General features: G+C 38.9%; 3 protein-coding genes across 4 annotated transcripts in view; 1 reads left to right on the top strand and 2 right to left on the bottom strand.

Moving 5' to 3' along the window:
• LOC309502936 (uncharacterized protein) overlaps positions 1-16,894 on the bottom strand; it is a 217,345-nt gene extending 200,451 nt beyond the window's left edge. For both annotated transcript variants that reach the window (XR_014207436.1, XM_082175604.1), the window contains exon 1: positions 16,823-16,894. Coding sequence is in view for 1 of the 2 variants with exons in the window: in XM_082175604.1 (XP_082031730.1) it covers positions 16,823-16,880 (58 nt within the window). In the remaining variant the exon portion in view is untranslated. The remainder of the gene's footprint in view (positions 1-16,822) is intronic.
• LOC309499866 (uncharacterized protein) overlaps positions 1-21,735 on the top strand; it is a 186,291-nt gene that overhangs the window by 12,253 nt on the left and 152,303 nt on the right. The gene's annotated exons all lie outside the window — the stretch shown is intronic.
• Positions 6,190-12,849, bottom strand: LOC309504914 (galactose-specific lectin nattectin-like). The gene is made up of 4 exons (XM_082178217.1): positions 12,818-12,849; positions 11,914-12,048; positions 10,771-10,879; positions 6,190-6,346 (listed from the first exon to the last, which is right to left on the bottom strand). The coding sequence occupies exons 1-4, from the start codon at positions 12,833-12,835 to the stop codon at positions 6,288-6,290; spliced, it is 321 nt and encodes a 106-aa protein (XP_082034343.1). The 5' UTR covers positions 12,836-12,849; the 3' UTR covers positions 6,190-6,287.

The raw sequence follows: 21,735 nt of genomic DNA, 5'->3' as shown, positions 1-21,735 counted from the left end.
GTGACATCTATCAAAGTGTTCCTGTAGATCACCCGGGGGAGAGCAGAAATATTTTCACCTTGCAGAGTTATTCAGATTGTGTTGTTCTCAAAAAGTACCGAAAAGGTTGGATGCAAAAGGCTGTGAATACTTACAGAACAGTAATAAAAGAATCATTCGGATATAGTCAAAATCTGTCTTTAGAGGATGAAGTCCAAATAAGATCATTAATCACAGATGTTGCTCAGCAGACAGACTCAATGATTCAGTCATTTAACATTTCAAAGATGGGCTACAACATCAGTTACATTCAACAGCTCATAGATTACATCAAGGCAAGAGTGACACAACATCAGGACAGATCAGTGAAATATGTGTTCAAGAATGAATTCTTCATGGATTTGGTTATTTCCATCTGTAAGAGATCAAATGAGATGATCACTGATCAACACAGACTGTTTAGAGATGCCAGTGATCCTGTAATATATGTTGAGAAGAAGAGAGAAGAGTACTATAGTATTTTCCAGAAATACTGTCATGGAGCAACACCAGCTGCCATTTTAGGTGAGATCATCTGTCAGAAACTGAAAGAGCCCGTTGAGCAGAGCGTCTACAAGAAGACTGCCAGAGATCTGACCGATGAAATGAGATCAAACTGTCCATCACTGAATGCAAACAGATCAAATCTGGAGAAACACATCCTGAAGACACTGGCAGAAGAGGAGGATTTTAACAAATACATGAACTACATTCATAATCCCAGAGATCACTTCAAGAGTTTCATCAGAGATGAAGTTAGTCGGTACATCACTGATAGGTTCAGTTTCAGTGTTTTACCCAAGATGGAGGAGAAGATTAAACTCCTGCAGCAGAAGATCATGAAAGCTGCACATGAATCTACTGAACATGTTGAAGAGAACAGAGGAGATGTTGGTCTGTGGTTGAAGAGTTTCACACAGACGCTCTCAGATGAGCTGATCTTCTCTGAAAAAGACCTCAGTGGAGTCAAACATGATGATGTTGATGATTTCAACCTCCTAGAAGATGTGATAAAAAAAGAACTTCCTGATATAATGACTGACATCAGCAGTAGATTCAACACAGAGACATTTCCAGTAAAGCTGGACAGTAAACTCAGACCAGATGAGATTCTAATTGATCACTTCTGTCAGTGTTGTTGGGTTCAGTGTCCGTTCTGTAGAGCCGTCTGTACAAACTCCATGGAAGACCATCATGGAGATCACAGTGTTTTTTTCCACAGAGTGTGGGGAATTAATGGAACATATTACAGTTCAACACAGAATCTCTGTCCTAATATTTGCACAAATGTAGTAGCAAGTCATCAGGATTTTAATACACCACATGGAAGGTTTAAATATAGAGACTACAGAACAGCAGGAGGAGATTATGCAGAGTGGATCATCAGCCATGATCTCTCTGAACTGAACTACTGGAAGTGGTTTGTGTGCAGATTCCAGAAAGATCTGGAAAAACACTACAGTAAAACATTTGAGGGGAGTGGTGAGATTCCACATGAATGGAGAAAATACTCAAAACAGGAAGCTATTGAGAGTTTAGATAAATACATGTAATGAAGCAGATAAAGAATGAGAATCTTGTGTCTCCTCTCAGATTCAGATCACAGATATAATCATCAAATACTCCAGATGAGAGTTAAAGACAAGATCCAGTTCCTCATACATGATCTGAACTACAAAACAACATATTTCTGAACATATGCCTAAATGATAAAGCTCAAAATGCTTGATGAATATTAGAGTTTATTACTAATCAAAACAGCTTAATCTCCATCATGAACTGAAAAAGATCTGTGATAAGGATATTAATGATAGATTGTTGATTTATGATTGAAGTGCATACAGTATATGAATGTGTTTGCTCAAGCTCAGTGCTGATGATCAAACAGTTGGAGGAAAGTGTGAGAAATAAACGGCAAATTAAACATCTCAGAGCCGTCGATCTGATTTATATCAAAATTACTAATTCGCTCAATTATGTCCACATCTCTGAGGACACATCATGAATTTACTGACCTTGTCCAGTGTCCTTTTACACTTGTTTAATATAGACCTCGTATTATGAAAAATTTAGTTTTGACTTGAAATGAATTGAAATGATAAAACTGAAATGATCCATAGCAGATTTTTTAATTCGCTGACAGTATTTCAGTCTTTACTCAAATTCATTACTTAGACATTACTAAAATATATCTCATGAAAATAATGTTTATTACACAATACTGTGATCAAAATCTCTAATGCTGCCCTTAAACTCTCACTGATGACCTTTGATCTTCCACTTCTGCCCTGTGTGTGTCTGAAAAACAAAACTAAAATCAACAGGACACTAAAACACAGCGTGAAAATGTCTTTACTTGCAGAAAGATTTGTGTTGATGATCAACAAAGGCTATACAAGAACACATGCTTCAAAACAGAAATGCAGTGCAATTCCAGTTGACTGTACTAATGTTAAAACTAGGTTTATAAAAGTTGAAAAGACAAAATTGTTAACAAAACCACCATGCAATTACAGTTCATGTTTGTATCATTCTCTGTTCAGTGTCACGAGAGTTCATCAGTATCATTTCACACTGATTGTCTAAATGAATGAGTAATAGAAACTTGTTAGAGCACATCAGCTCTAGCTTTGGGTTCTCCAGCTGACCTGAGGATGAGCTGATTCTGATGTAACTGCAACACAAAGGATTTTAATAACTCTCTTACAGTGGAAATGAAGCAGTCAAGTTAGTATAATTTAGTAAATGGATTTGCACTGCAGCATCTGCTCCTCCTTCAGCGTCTCATCATCACCTCTCCAGTGCAGTTCCAGCGCTGGTTTCCAGTAGATGTTTTGTCTCCAGCTGCTGCTGTTATTGAGTCTCCACACATAAGAACAAATCTGTTAACTGTGGAGACATGGCTGTGTTCTTCCTGAAAGCTTTATCTGTTATTGAATTGCTTTAGGTATTTACAGAGATATCCTCAGTCAAGTTTTCCCAGAGCACAGGGAGGAACTAGAGCTTTATCTGGCTATGATGGCAGACTTTAGCCACCGATATGAACACCACAGATCATATTCAGCTAAATCTGCTTCATTCATCTCTGTATCCAACACCAGGGGCATGTTCAAGTTCAAAACGGTGCGCAAAGTTTTGCTACGGTTTCCGGGTTGAACGTCATGTTTCCTGGAAACGGCGTGCACCGGTGTGCAACGGGGTTTGAGATACGTTTTCTCGTTAAATGGGTGTGTCAGAACTGCAGTCCAATCAGCAACAATATGTATATAAAGCATGTGGTATTAAAGTGAACTCGCACAATGGGTTCAGGGAAAGTAACTTACAAATTTGTTTGATGCAGTTCGATATACGCAACAACTGAGGATATTAGAAGACATGTTTGTCGAAAGTTTTATTGTAAAAATATAGGATATCAACATGATGTAGCCTAGTTGTTTATATTTTTAGCTTCATTGCAAGTGTATTGGTATAGAAATAAACAATGGTAATTAAGTGCTTTTCCTAAAAATGAGAAAGAAAATACAGGGTATTAAAACAGTATGAACTACAAATAAAGTCAATATGTGAGGCTAAATAGATGTGTTTTAGTCTGAATTAGGTAAGATGTGCGCTTCAGTTTCAGTTTCAGCAATCCCTTCACTCGATTGGGATGTTCTCTTTTGTTCTGGGCGGCAAGTGCAGTAACTGTAACATCGGGCATATTTTGTAGTATTAAACACATATTTATACCGACTTCATCAGGCTCCGAAAATTCTTCACAAAGAACACAAAGAATGGCCTTCTCAGCTGCCATAGTTGCAACTCTTCCGTCATCAGAACAGTGTGTTCAACGCATCACCGTTTCTGTTTAAAAAACGTTGTGCAGCGTTTTGTCGGGGCTGAACACAGCCCAGATTAGTCTGTTACTGTCACAGTGTCTGGTTTGTGTTCCCTGGGTGTCCACTAGAGGTCCTCTTCCCTCACGGTGTCATTCACATTAGGAACTGCATTCCCCACAATCCTTGTCTGCACCCATCACTGTATCATTGCACTCGGCTGTTCCCAATCATCATTGTATAATCATCATTGATTATATGGACTTTGACCCCTGCCTGGATGACTACGATTTTGGATTACACTTTAAATAAAACCTACTGCTATTGGATCTACTGTTTCCCATGTGTGTCCGTGACAGTTACTGGCTAAAGCTCCAGTTTCCGAAAGGACATGGTGCTGAATCTGTCAGATCTGCTGTCCATGGTGCTGAATCTGTAGATGCTCCATTAGATATAAGAGGCCTCTCCATCATTTCATTTAATGGTCTAATTATTTTAACAAATCTGTTTGGACTTATCCTAAATGTAAATTCTCGCATGTTTGTAGTTTTTGCAAGGACCCGCACCTGAAGTCGCTCTGCCCACAACACTACAAACCTGTGACGTGAGGAAAGCCTCCATTACTCGCCAACACTCTCCAGCTTTCTTTCATCTCACCCAATGTCTATTTTGTTCATCATTTAATCACTGGACTTTCTCAAGGGCTTTCAGTCGGTGTCCTTTCTTCTCTGTCTACTCTGTAAAAAGAGATGTGTTAAAAAACAACAACAAAAACACGTTGTGTCAGTTTTAACACATGTAGTGTGTGTGCTCAGGGACAACACATGTTGTATTTTGTGTTACCTGCAACTCAACTAATGTGTAATTCCTCTTACTCAGAAGTATGTTGAACTTCTTTTACACACAAATATGAGTTTGAGTATATGGATGATCAGCATTTATTATTTTTTTGCTCTTAGTTATTACAGTCTCTAAAAAAGGAAACCTTTAGCGTAAGTTCTGCCAGGAAGACTCAATCAGCGTGTCACGTATTACCTCACTTCTAACCAATCATGTGCTAACACTCGTGGTATAAAAGACTGGTACTTACATTTGTCTGAGTTTGCAGATGCTGACGCTGCCAATTACCTCTATCCTCCCCACCACCAAGATGGTCCCTTCCTTTACCTCCAGGGGGTTGGCTGCGCCCCTGCCTTCGTCTTCAGGAAGGATATGCAGCTTCCGCTACCCTCGCATTGCGTGCTAAGGACGGGGCCTACGCTAAAGAACTTTATAATTTTATGCTTGCTGGGCTGTTAATAAATATACGCTTGTTATATCAGTTTATCTCCTGATTCTTTCTGGTAGAACTACATCATGTTATCCAGCAGTGCAGAGCGATTTCTTAAAAATGAAATGTTTTAAGTAAATTTTGTGAGAAACTCAAACACAGAGTTCAGGAATCAGCTCATGAATCTCAACAATGGTGACAAAATATGAATATAAACAGATCAACTCTGAACATCACAAAAAACAACTAAAGTCACAACAAAAAAAAACAGCAAAAAATTAAATGAAAGCAAAGCTTTTGGTTTGTCGTCATTGTTGAGAATCATGTGCTGATTCTTGATCTCTGTGTGAGTCTGTTTATTACTCACCAGATTTACTTTATTTCTGTCAGACGTCTACTTAAGTTATTGTTGAGAATTAACAGATGTTTAGATGTTGATGTTTCATTGAATGTTTCATTTGAAGTCACCAGAATCGTGATTAGTGTCAGCTTTATTTGGTGTTTATGAAAAATAATATGGATATTTTATTTGGTATCCCATAAAAACTTTAAAATAAATAAAACAATGCATATAAATAAATAAATACAATCTAAATGTATTAAACCTTAAAGATTAACAGTTTTTTTTTTTTTTGCAGCCAATCACGTCATGCCACTTGTCTTTTTCAAATACTGAGCTTTCACGAGTTAGTCTGTGGATTTGCTATGATCGCCGTCCTTCATGGGTTACAGAAAATTGATGCATACGAAAAAATGTCATATAGACTACTTGGTTTTGGAGAAAGTGGAGTAAATACTTGACATTTATTAAAGGTACAGGATAAGAACCTGGTAGTGAGACAAAATAAGAGTGGCTTTAATATATCTGGTGAGTGTGACTAACTTTTTCACATTATAATTGTACTTGTTTTTTTTTTTACTGTTGGTGCCATTTTAGGATGCCACATTACTTCTTCTAACTTGTGTTAGTGAGAAAAGAGAGTCTGGAGTGATACCCAAATTATTAAAAAAAAATGGTGTTTAACAGGCGTCACTGAGTCATTAACTTATCATTAACAAAACACAATCAAACAAACACAATTAACCTTCTTTAAGACACATTTATTACCTCCATTGAATATTTCTAAAGGAAAGTAAATGAGTTAAAGGTGCTTGTTTCTTCTATTGATTTTTCACATGCTGGTTCAGTTCACACACACAAACGGCTTATTTGTTAAACATGGGTCATCATTCCAGTTGCCATCTGTTGCAAGATAGAACAAAATATTTGTTTTAATCATTTGTGTATTATGAAAAATAAAATAAAAAATGTTTATTTAGTTTTTAGATAGTTTATGAGCATTAACAGCAGTTACTTAGGCAAGGCAAGGCAAGTTTATTTATATAGCACATTTCATACACAATGGCAATTCAAAGTGCTTTACATAGAAGAAATTAAAATAATAAAAAGAAATAAGAATAATTAAAACAGTTTAGAAAAATAAAATGAAATACAGTACAGTACAGTACAGTCGGACGAACAGCGGCACAGTGCTCATTCAGTAAATGCATAGCTAAACAAAAGTGTTTTGAGTCTGGATTTGAATGTGACTACTGTAGGAGCACATCTGATCTCTTCTGGAAGCTGGTTCCAGCTGTGGCTGGCATAATAGCTAAAAGCAGACTCACCATGCTTAGAGTGAACCCTTGGTATTTCTAGCTGATATGATCCTAATGATCTGAGTGATCTGTTGGGTTTATATTCAGTGAGCATATCTGCAATGTATTGAGGTCCTAGGCCATTGAAAGATTTATATACCAGTAATAATACTTTAAAATCAATCCTAAATCTAACTGGGAGCCAGTGTAAAGACCTGAGGACTGGTGTGATATGTTCATATTTTCTGGTTCTGCTCAGAATCCTAGCGGCAGCGTTCTGTATGAGCTGCAACTGTCTTATGGTCTTTTTGGGAAGGCCAGTGAGGAGTCCATTACAATAATCCACCCTGCTGGTGATGAAAGCATGCACAAGTTTCTCTAAGTCTTGTCTGGAAACAAAGCATCTAATTCTTGCAATATTTTTCAGATGATAGTATGCTGATTTAGTTATTGCTTTGACATGACTAATGAAACTAAGGTCTGACTCTAGTGTCACACCAAGATTCCTGACTTGATGTTTAGTTGTTTGACCCCTGGAGTGAAGGTATGCGTTCACCTTGAGAACTTCATCTTTGTTTCCAAATGCAATGACTTCAGTTTTATCTTTGTTTAACTGAAGAAAGTTTTGGCACATCCAACTGTTGACTTCATCAATGCATTGGCACAGGGAGTCAATTGGGCTGTAATCGTTAGGCGATAGGGCTAAGTACAGCTGTGTGTCGTCGGCATAGCTGTGGTAAGCAATTTGGTTCTTTCTCATTATTTGGCTCATTGGGAGCATATACAGGTTGAACAGGAGTGGCGCAAGAATTGAGCCTTGAGGGACTCCGCATGTCATGGATGTCCACTCAGACTTATGGTCTCCTATACTCACATAGTAACCTCTCTCATCTAAGTATGACCTGAACCATTTTAGGACTATCCCAGAAAGCCCCACCCAGTTTTCCAGCCTGTCAAGAAGTATGTTATGATCGACAGTGTCAAATGCAGAACTGAGGTCGAGTAGTACCAGCACTGATAATTTGCCTGAATCAGTATTTAAGCGAATATCGTTTATTATCTTTATGAGCGCTGTCTCTGTGCTGTGGTGCGGTCGGAAACCAGATTGAAAATTGTCAAAGTATCCATTCGAGCTTAAGAATTTGTTCAGCTGATTGAAGACAACTTTTTCTATGATCTTGCCTATGAAAGGAAGATTTGAGATCGGTCTATAGTTGCTTAATATGGTCTTATCCAGATTGCTCTTTTTCAGGAGGGGCTTGACAACTGCAGTTTTCAGGGAGTTTGGAAAACTCCCAGAGAGAAGTGAGGCATTTACCACTTCTAGAAGATCTGCTTCTAAACTGTTTAGCACACTTTTAAAAAAAGATGTGGGAAGTGTGTCAAGAGCGCATGTTGATGTTTTAAGGTGCTGTACGGTTTCTACCAAAATTTTGCCATCAATTTTATTGAAATCAGACAAAGTTACTACTTTTTCAGGTGGTCTGATCAGTGTGACCCCAGCGCAACTCAATGATGTGCTGATCACCTTTCTGATATTATTGATTTTGTCAGAGAAGAAGGAAGCAAACTCACTGCACTTGCTGTTTGAGAGCATTTCACTGGGAATCTGGCTTGGGGGGTTTGTCAGTCTCTCTACAGTAGCAAAAAGAGTGCGTGTGTTGTTTAAATTGCAGTTTATAATATTTGAGAAGAAAGTCTGTCTAGCTTTGCCTAGTTCCATATTGAAAGCATGAAGGCTGTCTTTGTAGATGTTATAATGGACTACAAGTTTTGTCTTCCGCCACATGCGCTCTGCTTTTCTGCATTGTCTTTTCATATTTTGCACTGCTGTTGAGTTTCTCCAAGGTGCTTTTTGTCTGCCACTCTTCTTCCTGACTTTAACAGGAGCAATATCATCAATTGCACTTTTAACTTTTGAGTTAAAAGAATCAAGGAGAAAATCAACAGAGTCAGCAGATATGCTTGGTGTTAAGGAAATAGCCTTCATAAATAGTACACTAGTGTTCTCATTTAAGCATCTCTTCTTGACAGACACAGATCTAGCTTCAGTGGCAGGAGAGATCAATATATCAAAGAAAATACAGAAATGATCAGACAGTGCTACATCCTTAATAACAATCGATGAAATGTTTAGACCCTTACTGATAAGTAAATCTAGAGTGTGTCCATGATTGTGTGTGGGTCCATGTACATGCTGAGTCAGATCAAAAGTTTTTAAAACAGTTTTGATTTCTTTTGCCATATTGTTTTCTGCATTATCTATGTGAATGTTAAAATCTCCAGCAATGGCAAAACAGTCAAGCTCTGAGGTAATTGTTGATAACAGTTCTGTAAATTCCTCAGCAAAGGCTGGAGAATATTTTGGAGGCCTGTAAATAATGATGAGTAAAATGCGTGGAGCACCTTTTAATACAATACCCAGATATTCGAAAGACGAGTAGTTCCCAAATGATATTTGCTTACATTGATAAATATCTTTAAAAAGAGCAGCTAGACCCCCACCTCTCTTAACAGCTCTGCAGACACTCATAAAAGTAAAGTTAGGAGGGGCTGTTTCATTGAGGATTGTTGCACTACAGCTGTCTTCTAGCCAGGTTTCATTTAGAAGCATAAAATCCAGGTTGTTTGTGGTTATTAAGTCATTGACTAGAAGTGATTTATTTTTAAGTGAGCGGATGTTTAAAATTGCTAACTTAACAGTCTTACTTTTTTTCCCTACACCAATCTTAGTTAGACGTGCAATAGGCACCAGATTAGTTGAGTTTGCTGTACGGCTATTGAAGGCCTTAGACTTTCTATCTTGTAAAAGAACAGCAATAGAGAAAGATACAGGCACACTGGGTTCCCGCTTGTTCTGTAAACATTTGAGAAAGTTACTGTTTTCAAAGCGGGGACCCGACACACATCACTGAGAGCTGGTATCAGTTGTTTTTGGTTCACCTCGAGCAGATGGAGGAGGGTGTGGGCCCTGGCGTTGTGGCAGAGGCCGAAGAGCTCTCACAGATGCAGGGGGAGGGTGAGCTGGGCCTGCAGGCTTTGGTGGGAGCGGTGCCCTACGTTTTTTGGGTGATATCTGGGGGCTTGCAGCAAAAGAGTGTGATAGTCTGGTTCCAGCATGCACTAATTCTTCCATTTTCTGTGAGAAGCACAGTAGTGGAGTTGCTGGCGAGAGGGTGAAAGTGTCTGGTGAAAGGGGCTGTTGCTCTGGGGTTATAGGAGGCTGTGATATGCTGTCCTGGCTTCCCTGGCTGTTTTCCAGGAAGTCGTCCTTGGGTGCTGAATCTTGGAGCAGTTCTAATATGTCTGTCTGTGGTGAGCTCTGTGGGCAGGGCTCAGCTGAGATGGTGTCCGTGAGCAGAGGTTGTTGTGGCTCAGTGGTGTTATCATTGTCCTTGTGTGATATGTCAACATCATGTCCATTCTGAAGAGAAGTCCTGTGGTCATTCATACTGTGTCCAGGTGTGTGTGTGCCGTTCTGATTGAGTGGATTGGCACACACTGCAGAAGGATGATTGAGGGAGAAGTAGATATTGTCCTTTAACACTCTTGAACCAAGTTTGTTTGGGTGATGGCCATCCCGATGAAATAGTTGTCTCTGACTCCAGAAGAGATTGAAGTTGTCAATGAAGTTTACTCCTTTTATATTGCAGGTTTTTTGCAGCCATGTATTAATCCCAAGCAACCGTGAAAACCTGTTTGTTCCTCTTGCTGGGAGTGGTCCACTGATGAATGTCTGAACTTTCAGTTTTTTAAGTGTTTCAAAAAGTTCATTGAAATCCTTCTTAAGGAGTTCTGACTGCTCTTTATGAATGTCATTCTTCCCCACATGAATTATGAGTCGATTTGCACTCTTATGTTTCATTAGAATGTTCTGAAGTTCCCTGTTTACATCAGAAGTTGTAGCCTGTGGAAGGCAGCATGTAGTTGTATCCCTGCAGCTAATGTTTCTGATTATGGAGTCCCCCACTATCAGAGTCCTGGGCTCGGCTGCGCTCTGAGCTGAGTGCCGCTGTCTGCTCGACTTACAGTCAAAGTTCATCTCAAGGCAGTTCTGTCCATGAAGGTTATCGGGCTGGTAAGGCGACCAAATCTGAAAGTTCATTTCGGATCCATCACTCCAGAGCCAAACTCCCTCCTGTGAACAGAAGAGAAAAAAGACATTGTGTTTATGTCCAGAGCTCACATGGCTTAATTTTATCTTTATTCATCTAAAAGATTATTTTGCATTAGCATTAACCCTGTCTCCACTTTAAAAATGTCAGAAATCTAAACAGAAATGAACAGAAATTATTTCACAGAAAGGGTATCAGTGAAGAATTTGTGAAGAATATTTAAGACAAGGCAAAATTGCTCAATTATCTCTTATCAGCCATTCTATTTCACATTAAGTTTCACAATAGAAACACTCATGATGAATGGTGTGTTTATATCTTTTTTTGTATTTTTCTTCTCTTTTTTTTTTTTGATCCTCAGAATAGTTTGTTTAGGGCATTGGCAATCATGAGATGGGCACCTATCTTTATGCATAAAAAAAAAAAAAAATGTAATCAATTCAATTCAATTCCTTTTTATTGTCATTGCATGTAAAATACAATGAAATTAATTAGCAAACCCTACGGTGCATCCACACATAACAACACAAATACAATAATTAAGACACCATAAATGTAACACACTACAATACAGAAACTTGATAGATTCATGTAATTACCCATTGTTGTCACAAACAAAGTGACCTTAACTGTAATTATAACCTGTATAATTGAATCATGATTTACCAAAGTATAGTCAAAAGTTCAGTTCTTTGCCGTGTTGTTAAGTTCTCTTACAGCTCTCGGGTAGAAGCTATTCTTAAATCTATTAGTCCGTGATGCAATAGATCTAAAGCGCCTGCCAGAGGGCAACTGGACAAACAGATGATGTCCAGGGTGGGATGGATCCTTGAGAATGTTAGCTGCTCTACTCAGACAACGCAAGCTGAATAATTCCTCTAGTGATGGCGTAGAGTCGCCAATGATCTTCTGGGCTGTTCTGATGACCCTCTGGATGGCTTTCCTGTCTGCTGCTGAGCAGCTGGCAAACCACACCGAAATGCAGTACGTTAGTACACTCACAATGTAAATGCCCAGTAGCACAAAAAGCATGATCCAAAAAAAAAGAATTGCATACATGAACAGCATCATGGCCTCCGATCCAGGCACGAGTTGTGGCCTGAGTTTCGGATCTAATCAGGTCCTGTATAAAAGTGTACTCCTCATGGCTGTGCACAGAAGCAAGGTTCCCATCAAACCGCAAACATAATTTCTGTAGAGACATGAGCAAACACCAATATTTATAAAAAATGGGGGGAAAAAAGAAGAAAAACAAAATGTTATTTTGAATTAATTTTCCAAAACCTGTGACATGCCTTCAAATTTATTATTGTACAAATGAAGTCTAAAATCTACCTTTTGAGAAGGGACTACTTTTGTAGAAAAGGTTATGCTTATACTCTATATATAGATTAGATATAACTAATCTAGTTTTTAAGTGATCCTAACACACTACTCTCATGATAACATGAAATGTGTTGTGTCTGTATTCTCCTAGTTAACTTTTTTTTTTTTTTTTTTTTTTTTTAATTGAGGAACAAGTTGAAATTATTTTCCTGCAATAATTAACAGGTGTCACAGATGTTTACAGAGCTTAAAGGGATAGTTTGCCCAAAAATGAAAATTCTGTCATCATTTACTCACCCTCAAGTTGTTTCAAACCTGTATGAATTTCTTTTTTTTGCTGAACACAAAAGAAGATATTTTGAAAAATGTCGGTAACCAGACAGTTGATGGACCCCATTGACTTCCATAGTAAGAAAAAATTGGGGTCCATCAACTGTCTGGTTACCGACATTTTTCAAAATATCTTATTTTGTGTTCAGCAGAAAAAATAAATTCATACAGGTTTGAAACAACTTGAGGGTGAGTAAATGATGACAGAATTTTCATTTTTAGGCGAACTATCCCTTTAAGTTGTATTTAACCAAAAATATACTTATATGATTTTTATGTCACATTACAAGCTGAATGTATCATACCTCTGCATTAACCCACATTTGAGCGTTATTGAAAAACTGTTTCACAAAACTGTGAAAAGCATCTGCATCCAAAGGCAGTCCATCCTGCCCAACAGACTGTTAAAGGGAAGTCTTGTGTGTTATTATTATTATTTATTTTTTTACCATTTCATGTAATTAAATTAATTATTTTCATTTAAAGGTACAGTATGTAACTGAGAGATACATATGACAGTTTATCTGTTCAATAAAACACCTTACTAACCACTACCTAACCTCTGCCACTAACTAACCACTAACTTACTTCTTTCACTAACTAACCACTAACTAACCTCTGCCACTAACTAGCCACTACCTAACCTCTGCCACTATCTAACCTCTGCCACTAACATCTGCCACTAACTAACCACTACCTAACCTCTGCCACTACCTAACCTCTGCCACTATCTAACCTCTGCCAATATCTAACCTCTGCCACTAACTAACCACTATCTAACCTCTGCCACTAACTAACCACTAACTAACCTCTGCCACTAACTAACCTCTGCCACTAACTAACCACTACCTAACCTCTGCCACTATCTAACCTCTTCCACTAACTAACCACTACCTAACCTCTGCCACTAACTAACCTCTGCCACTAACTAACCACTACCTAACCTCTGCTACTAACTAACCACTACCTAACCTCTGCACTATCTAACCTCTGCCACTAACTGACCTTTGCCAGTAACTAACCACTGCCACTATCTAACCTCTTCCACTAACTAACCACTACCTAACCTCTGCCACTAACTAACCTCTGCCACTAATTAACCACTACCTAACCTATGCCACTATCTAACCTCTGCCACTAACTAACCTCTGCCACTAACTAACCACTACCTAACCTCTGCTACTAACTAACCACTACCTAACCTCTGCACTATCTGACCTCTGCCACTAACTGACCTTTGCCAGTAACTAACCACTGCCATTATCTAACCTCTTCCACTAACTAACCACTACCTAACCTCTGCCACTAACTAACCTCTGCCACTTATTAACCACTACCTAACCTCTGCCACTATCTAACCTCTGCCACTAACTAACCTCTGCCACTAACTAACCACTACCTAACCTCTGCTACTAACTAACCACTACCTAACCTCTGCCACTATCTAACCTCTGCCAATATCTAACCTCTGCCACTAACTAACCACTACCTAACCTCTGCCACTATCTAACCTCTTCCACTAACTAACCACTACCTAACCTCTGCCACTAACTAACCACTACCTAACCTCTGCTACTAACTAACCACTACCTAACCTCTGCACTATCTCTGCCACTAACTGACCTTTGCCAGTAACTAACCACTGCCACTATCTAACCTCTTCCACTAACTAACCACTACCTAACCTCTGCCACTAATTAACCACTACCTAACCTCTGCCACTATCTAACCTCTGCCACTAACTAACCTCTGCCACTAACTAACCACTACCTAACCTCTGCTACTAACTAACCACTACCTAACCCCTGCACTATCTGACCTCTGCCACTAACTAACCTTTGCCACTAACTAACCACTGCCACTATCTAACCCCTATTTAACCTCTGCCACTAACTGACCTTTGCCAGTAACTAACCACTGCCACTATCTAACCTCTTCCACTAACTAACCACTACCTAACCTCTGTCACTAACTAACCTCTGCCACTTATTAACCACTACCTAACCTCTGCCACTATCTAACCTCTGCCACTAACTAACCTCTGCCACTAACTAACCACTACCTAACCTCTTTTACTAACTAACCACTACCTAACCTCTGCACTATCTAACCTCTGCCACTAACTAACCTTTGCCACTAACTAACCACTGCCACTATCTAACCACTATCTAACCTCTGCCACTAACTAACCTCTGCCACTAACTAACCACTAACTAACTTCTGCCACTAACTAACCACTAACTAACCTCTGCTACTAACTAACCACTACCTAACCTCTGCCACTAACTAACCTCTGCCACTAACTAACTTTTGCCACTAACTAACCACTGCCACTATCTAACCACTATCTAACCTCTGCCACTAACTAACCTATGCCACTAACTAACCTCTGCCACTAACTAACCACTATCTAACCTCTGCCACTAACTAACCACTAACTAACCTCTGCCACTATCTAACCACTATCTAACATCTGCCACTAACTAACCTCTGCCACTACCTAACAACTAACTAACCTCTGCCACTATCTAACCTCTGCCACTAACTAACCTCTGCCACTAACTAACCACTACCTAACCTCTGCTACTAACTAACCACTACCTAACCTCTCCCACTATCTAACCTCTGCCAATAACTAACCTCTGCCACTAACTAACCACTATCTAACCTCTGTCAATATCTAACCACTACCAGGCTTACCATAGTGAATAGATTTAAATTTTATTTTAACACAGAAACATCATGATGTGAAGAGAAAGACATTTAAGATTTTGCACTCTTCCTAGTCACTAATAAGTAATTTTACATTAAAGCTACAATATGTAAGATTTTTGTAATAAAATATCCAAAAATCCCTTGCACAGTGTGATATATTTCCTACAGTTATGTACTTACAATCTCCCAAAAGTTCCCAAAGATTTTTAATTTCAGAGAAATTCCAATTTTAAATGCTGGCTCATCCCTGTTCACTTGTCGCCTGTCAATGACGTAATATCCGCGTTATCCCAGGTTTCCGCTCGTACTGCCATAGTAACCATGGCGACAGACATGGACAACTGCATTATATAGCTCAACATGATGAAATGTTACACACTAAAAAAAAATGGTTCTTCAGCAGTTCTTTGCGGTGGTTAAGGTGCTATATAGCACCACTACCATTTAAAGAACCTGTTAAGCCCAGTTTGGTTCTTCAGCGGTTCTTTAGCGGTTCTTTGGGGTGGTTAAGGTGCTATATGGCACCTCTTATGGTTCTACATAGCACGATTTGACAAAGGTAGGTGCTATATGGCACTTAAAGTGGTTCCCCTATGATTACAAGCCAATGAACCACTTTTAGTGCTATTTAGCACCATTTTTGTTTAGAGTGTAGAATATGATTAGTATGTTATTCTAATATTGATCTAGCTCACTGCTAGTCTCATACAGCCAGCAAACTAACACATAGAATAACATTATAACTTTCAACACTCAAATGCAGTTTAGTGTGACAGTGTACAGCAAGTGAAACAGCGCTGTGTTACTTCACAAGTTTCATTCGTCTAATAAACTGACCTGTGTGAGTATTAATTCAGTACTTGCGGGTAGTTCAGTAGAAATGTCCGTATTCCTATATATTCCTATATATCCGCAGAACTCGTGTGTGGCGCTGATGTCTGTCTCTCATTAGCAATCGTGCCCTGCTTCACACCACAGTCGTGTTAAAAACAGCAATGTATTCACTCACTCATAAACATTTTTTCCCATAAACATTATTACATCCTTTGGTATGACGGCAAGTTCCATGATTCCGCTTATCAATCCGTCATCAATCTACGCCTTTGTTATTGTAAGAGGTTAGCGACCCCTAGTTGTGAAAAAGATTACATATTGTAGCTTTAATTATGCAAACCTGTTTTCCAGCAAAATTTTCTTGCATCCAAGATGCTCTTTAGAACATTTTTAAAGCATGCTGGAGAACTGCTAGTAGCAGCAGCAGTAGTAGTGTTACTGCTATACTATTACTACTACTACTACTACTACTACCAATAATAATACTAATAATATGCTACGGATCAACACATACATTTGTTTATGTTTTTTATTGTCAAAAGTAATATTATAAATACCTTCATAAAAATCAATAACTTTAGCTGATATAATGATATAATCGTTGTTGTTTTATTGTCTAAATGTTATAATAATTAAGAAACAAACTCAGGTTTACTTTAGAGCACATACTCTATTAGCTCATTCTTCTGATTAGTCCCAGGTGTGCTATAGTTCATGTTAAAATATTAGTTATGATGTGAAATGTGGAATAATGCTCTTACCTGAAGCTGTCAAAGCTACGAGAAGACAGAGAGACAGGTAGACAGTCCAGACCGCCATTGTTTCTCAAACAATACTGAAACAGAATTATACATAAATAATTGTTTCAAAGGTTAAATGGTTCAATTGTATATTTACATAACACAAACCAATTCAGTAGATCAATGTAAATGTCTGGATATTGCGTTGTGCAGCCCTGGTTTATCTTTATATACTGGAGGAGAGTTAGTTTATCAGCACCTGCTCATGTTCTCACATCCTGTTCAAACACTGTTTTACTATAGTTTGTACTTGACCCATTTCTATACAGAAAAATCCCTTGTGTTAAATCAACACTGCTCAGGGCATATATGGTCCTACTCTAGAGGGTTAAAGTAACACTGACTACGTTTACATGCAGCCAATATTCGGGTTATGGTCGGGTTAAGGTCACTAATTGGGTTTCTGAAACATTCAGAATAACCCGTTTACATGCGTGAGCAGAGAGAGTTACTCCTGTATACATGGAATTTGTAATCAATTGGCAATATCCCGATGTAAACTGCGACGCACGGTTAGCGTCTGGACGTACGGACAACGTTAAGACGCAATGTGCGTCATTTCCGATTCTTCTTCCTGTATTCAAAGACAACAACAACAGCAGCAGCACGCGGATAATGAATAGTTCGGGGCAGACATTATCGCCTTTGTTTGCGCCTTCCTCCTCGCTCCAAAAGTGTGGTGCTGTGCTGCGTCTCGCCATGTTTACCTCTACTTCTTGTTTACTTCCGGTATACTGCACGCGGGTTTTTGTATGCGCCGTCTCTACTCAAAAGACCAAGATTCCTTGCGAATAGAACATGCGCAGAACACAAATCAATGTTCCTTTTGATGGGGATATGCCGATACGCGTTTACATGAACAAATATTCGGGTTAGAAAAGGGGTACCCCAGGGATAATATCCGGGTTTTTAAAAACCGGGATATGAGCATATCCGGGTTTTTGCCGGTGTTTACATGGCCGTGCGCGACCGGGTTATTGCTAATATCCCGGTTTTGAACGGGTTATTGGCTGCATGTAAACGTAGTCAGTGAAGCAGTGTTAAAGTTGATGAGATAATTAAGTGATTAATTAAGTGATGACTGATCATTAGTAGTGACACCTGATGTTAACAAGCAGAATCACTGAAGGACAGAGGAACAACAAGAACAGAAAAAAGAGAAACACAAGAACTACAACTAACTTCATACACAGAGTTCACACTGAACGATATTAGCCCTGATTTTCGCTCACCAACAGGTTTTATCACCGACAAATGCCCGAAATCAAAATGCCTGGCAAATCGGTGCTCGTTTACGTGAGTAACAATCACGCAGTGTGAATTATCAGACACAATCTGAGAGAATCACAGACGAGTCACAGACGCCTGTGAGATATTTGACATGGTAACTATCTGGACCTGTCGGTGATTCACAATCCTGCTGTGTGATTGTGTTCATAATCTGTTTTTTTTTTCTCTCTCTCCTTTTCGCTGCAAATCAGCGCACTGAGAATTTGGATCACAATCTTCTTGTGGGCTATCATTTTAAATAACAATTTACGTCTTACGTTATTTCCTTATCACTTCTCGCGTGTGTTTGATTGTGAAATGTAGTTTGCGGACCAGACAGAAGTTGTTGGCAATTCTTTATTTTGTAAAGTCATGTGTTACCGGTCTCAAACAGGGAAGGATGAGATATAGTAACTGTATAAAATGATGAGAAACACACATTAGTGTCTGCAGCGTTCTGGCGCTTTTTTTTTATGACTTTGCCCTTTGACCAGAACGTCATTTCTCATCGCTCTAGTGCAATGCGCCACCTACAGGCCTATTTCAGAATAAAAGTTAAATCTATATAACATTAGAATAACTTTTTTTAGACTCTTGTAAATACTTAAACTGAAGAAAGAGATAAAAAATAATAATTTTGGGGTACCTATTATAACTCAATAATCTTATCTTTCACTGTAATATTTTCAGTCCGTCACAAATGCAGTGTGAAACCTCCTGTCGCAGATCCATCATGCGGTGTGAACACACACACCAGCAATTGAATGCTACCCCAGATAGTTATGCAGTGTGAAAAGAACAGTGACCCGACTACTTTAAAAATCGTGCAGTGTGAAGTCTGCATAAGATGAAATCAACTGAAGATAAAGACATTAAATCTGTGAAGATCTCAGCAGAAGAGGATTAAACAACTCCACAAACAAATTTACCAGCTTCACTTACTAACCAGACTGACTTTATTTCTGTCAGACATCTACAGAAGATCTTATTGAGAATCAACAGAGGTTTAGATGTTGATGATTTATTGAAAATGTTTGGTCACCATTATTATTATTAGTGTTTCTGTAACGTTCACCAGCTGGAGTGTCCTTGAGAGCCACCAGAGGGCACTTCACACCTGACTATTATCACTCCCTCACAAACTACATTTCCCATAACTCACTGCCCGGACTCATCATCACTGATTGCATTCACCTGTGTCTCATCACCCTGTTAGTCTCAGCCTATTTATACCATGTTCACTCATTTACTCGCTGCAGAGTTTTGTATGTTGTTGCACTGCATTTCCGAGCGTTTACCCTGGTTTCATGTCTCTTGGTTTTTGGATTTATTGCCTGTTCCGTGGATTACTCTTTTGCCTCTGACCCCTGCCTGTTTTGTTTTCTTTGTTTGTTTGTTTGTTTGTTTGTTTGGACAGCCTACCTGTGTTTTGACTAGTGATGGCCAGATCGAGGCCTCGTGAAGCAATGAAACAGTTGAACCAAATGTGCCATATTGTTTCGAGGCTTCGAATCAATCCGACACCCGTCTCAACGGTGACACCTAGTGGTCACTTGCAGGTGTTGATCTGAAACAACCTTGACGAGCCATTAAAAAAATTTGTTGTTTTTTTATTATTATAATTTTCTAATATGTGAAGATTGTAACCTATAGGCTCCTCACTGTGCATAATGTTATTTTGGTCTTGCAAAATGAATATTAATAAAAGAAATCAAGCCACAATGTCTCACTTTTTTAGAGATTTTTATTCAAAAATATTAATTTCTCTGCTGTGGAAGGACTTAGACTACTTCTTTTTTTACAGATAATTTCTCCAGCCTTTGAAAAAATCCTCTCACAAGGGACACTTGTTGCTTGCATGCAAAGATATATATATATATATATATATATATATATATATATATATATATATATATATATATATTGTTTTGGTGATTTTCCTTTTATTGTGACAGGACAGTAGAGAGATGACAAAAAAACTAGGCGGGAAAGGTCCACGAGCCGGGACTCGAACTCGGGACGCCCGAGTGCAAAGACGCTACATGTCGGCGCACTGACCACGAGGCCATTGACGCAGACGGCAAAAATATTTTTTTAGCTATGACATACAAATGAGGAAAGATTACTGCTATCTCTTTCCAGTTTCATTTAAATTCCAGTTAAATTTAAATGCAAGCCTAAATAGCCTATAACTAATCAAATCGCACTATGTCACTATATCACCAAAAATCCGCTATCTCAAAATCAAACTCCTCTCACAAAAACCCACGAGGTCAATATGCGTTGATTTCACTTTTATACAGATGTGCGACTGTGTGGTCTGTCTGTTCCCGACCGTGTCAATCAAACGCTGATTCGGCGGACCACACCTGATGAAACACTTAGGCCCTGTCCCAAATGGCACACTTCATGCGGACTTTCGGTCTCGTGGACTTGAATTGCGCGTGCTCGCTGAGTCTACGAGTCCGTAGGCCGTCCCATTCAGCATTTTACCGCTCTGAAGTGTGCTCAGCAGCGCCCCCTTTGTACCCTTGAAGCGGTCTTCCACGAAGCCCGCATAGATGCAGGCTCCACGCACTTTAACTACCCAGGAATCCTTGCGAAAGGCCAATCAGACAACAGATGGGAGGAGATTTCACTCATGGATAATTGTTGACATGGCTGAGAAGAAAATATTACTGTTTTTATGACCTAAATGTACATTTTACCAGTTGTTACCTACAGTTAATACAAACATTATGGTCATCGACCAGTGGTTGATGTCTCAAACATAATAATAGCGTGTTTAATAATACGATCGCATTATGATTCATTAAATAAATAGAACCGAATGGCAGGGCTTTACTGAGTCATATGTAAACATAGTATGAATATTGAAACCTGTAAATTGAAAAAAATATATTTAAATTATGTTTTAAAATTGTAATCTTAGTTCAAATGGAACATTATGTATTATTATGTACAACTGTATACATCATTTAAATAAGCATGATTTATCTATTGTCTAATGCCCAGGTGATATGCATAATATCAAAATATAGAACTGTAAAATTAGGCTGTGTAGTGGACATGCAGATAAGACGTCAGAGCGCAAAAATGTGAAATCTCCTGTCCAACAACAACCAGACCGTTATTTCCGGCATGCCGAGCGAGTCTGTCCCAAAAATACCTCTCAATGCGCCCTCGTGGACTCGCGCCAAGGGCCCTATAGGTCTGCACTACATGACGTCACCAAAGTGTGGACTCTGAGGAAGTCCACAAGTCCGGAGTGTGCCATTTGGGACAGGGCCTAAGTGAAACACTTCGAGGCTTCGTATGGCCATAGTCACGTGACATAGGTGTTTTGAATCACGCTTCGGATCAGTGTTTCGAAACATCTGCGCTTCGGGATCTCGCAAAGCTTCGGAACGACTGTTTCGCGTCAGCCATCCTTAGTTTTGACCTATTGCCTGTATATTAGATTACGTGTCTGGGTTGCCTTTGGATCTCAACCTTCGTGTCTTGGAGCAGTTCAAAACAGTTTCCTTAAGTTGGGCAGTTTGACTCTTGGCTTTTTATGTAAGTTTATGGTCTTTGTAATAGTTTTTTTTTTTTTTACCAAACAC

This window comes from Leuciscus leuciscus (assembly GCF_965113295.1).
Source record: "Leuciscus leuciscus genome assembly, chromosome: 1".
In the NCBI taxonomy this organism is placed as follows: Eukaryota; Metazoa; Chordata; class Actinopteri; order Cypriniformes; family Leuciscidae; genus Leuciscus; species Leuciscus leuciscus.
Note: the sequence above shows the minus strand (reverse complement) of the source record. Positions and strands in the feature narration are given on the sequence as shown.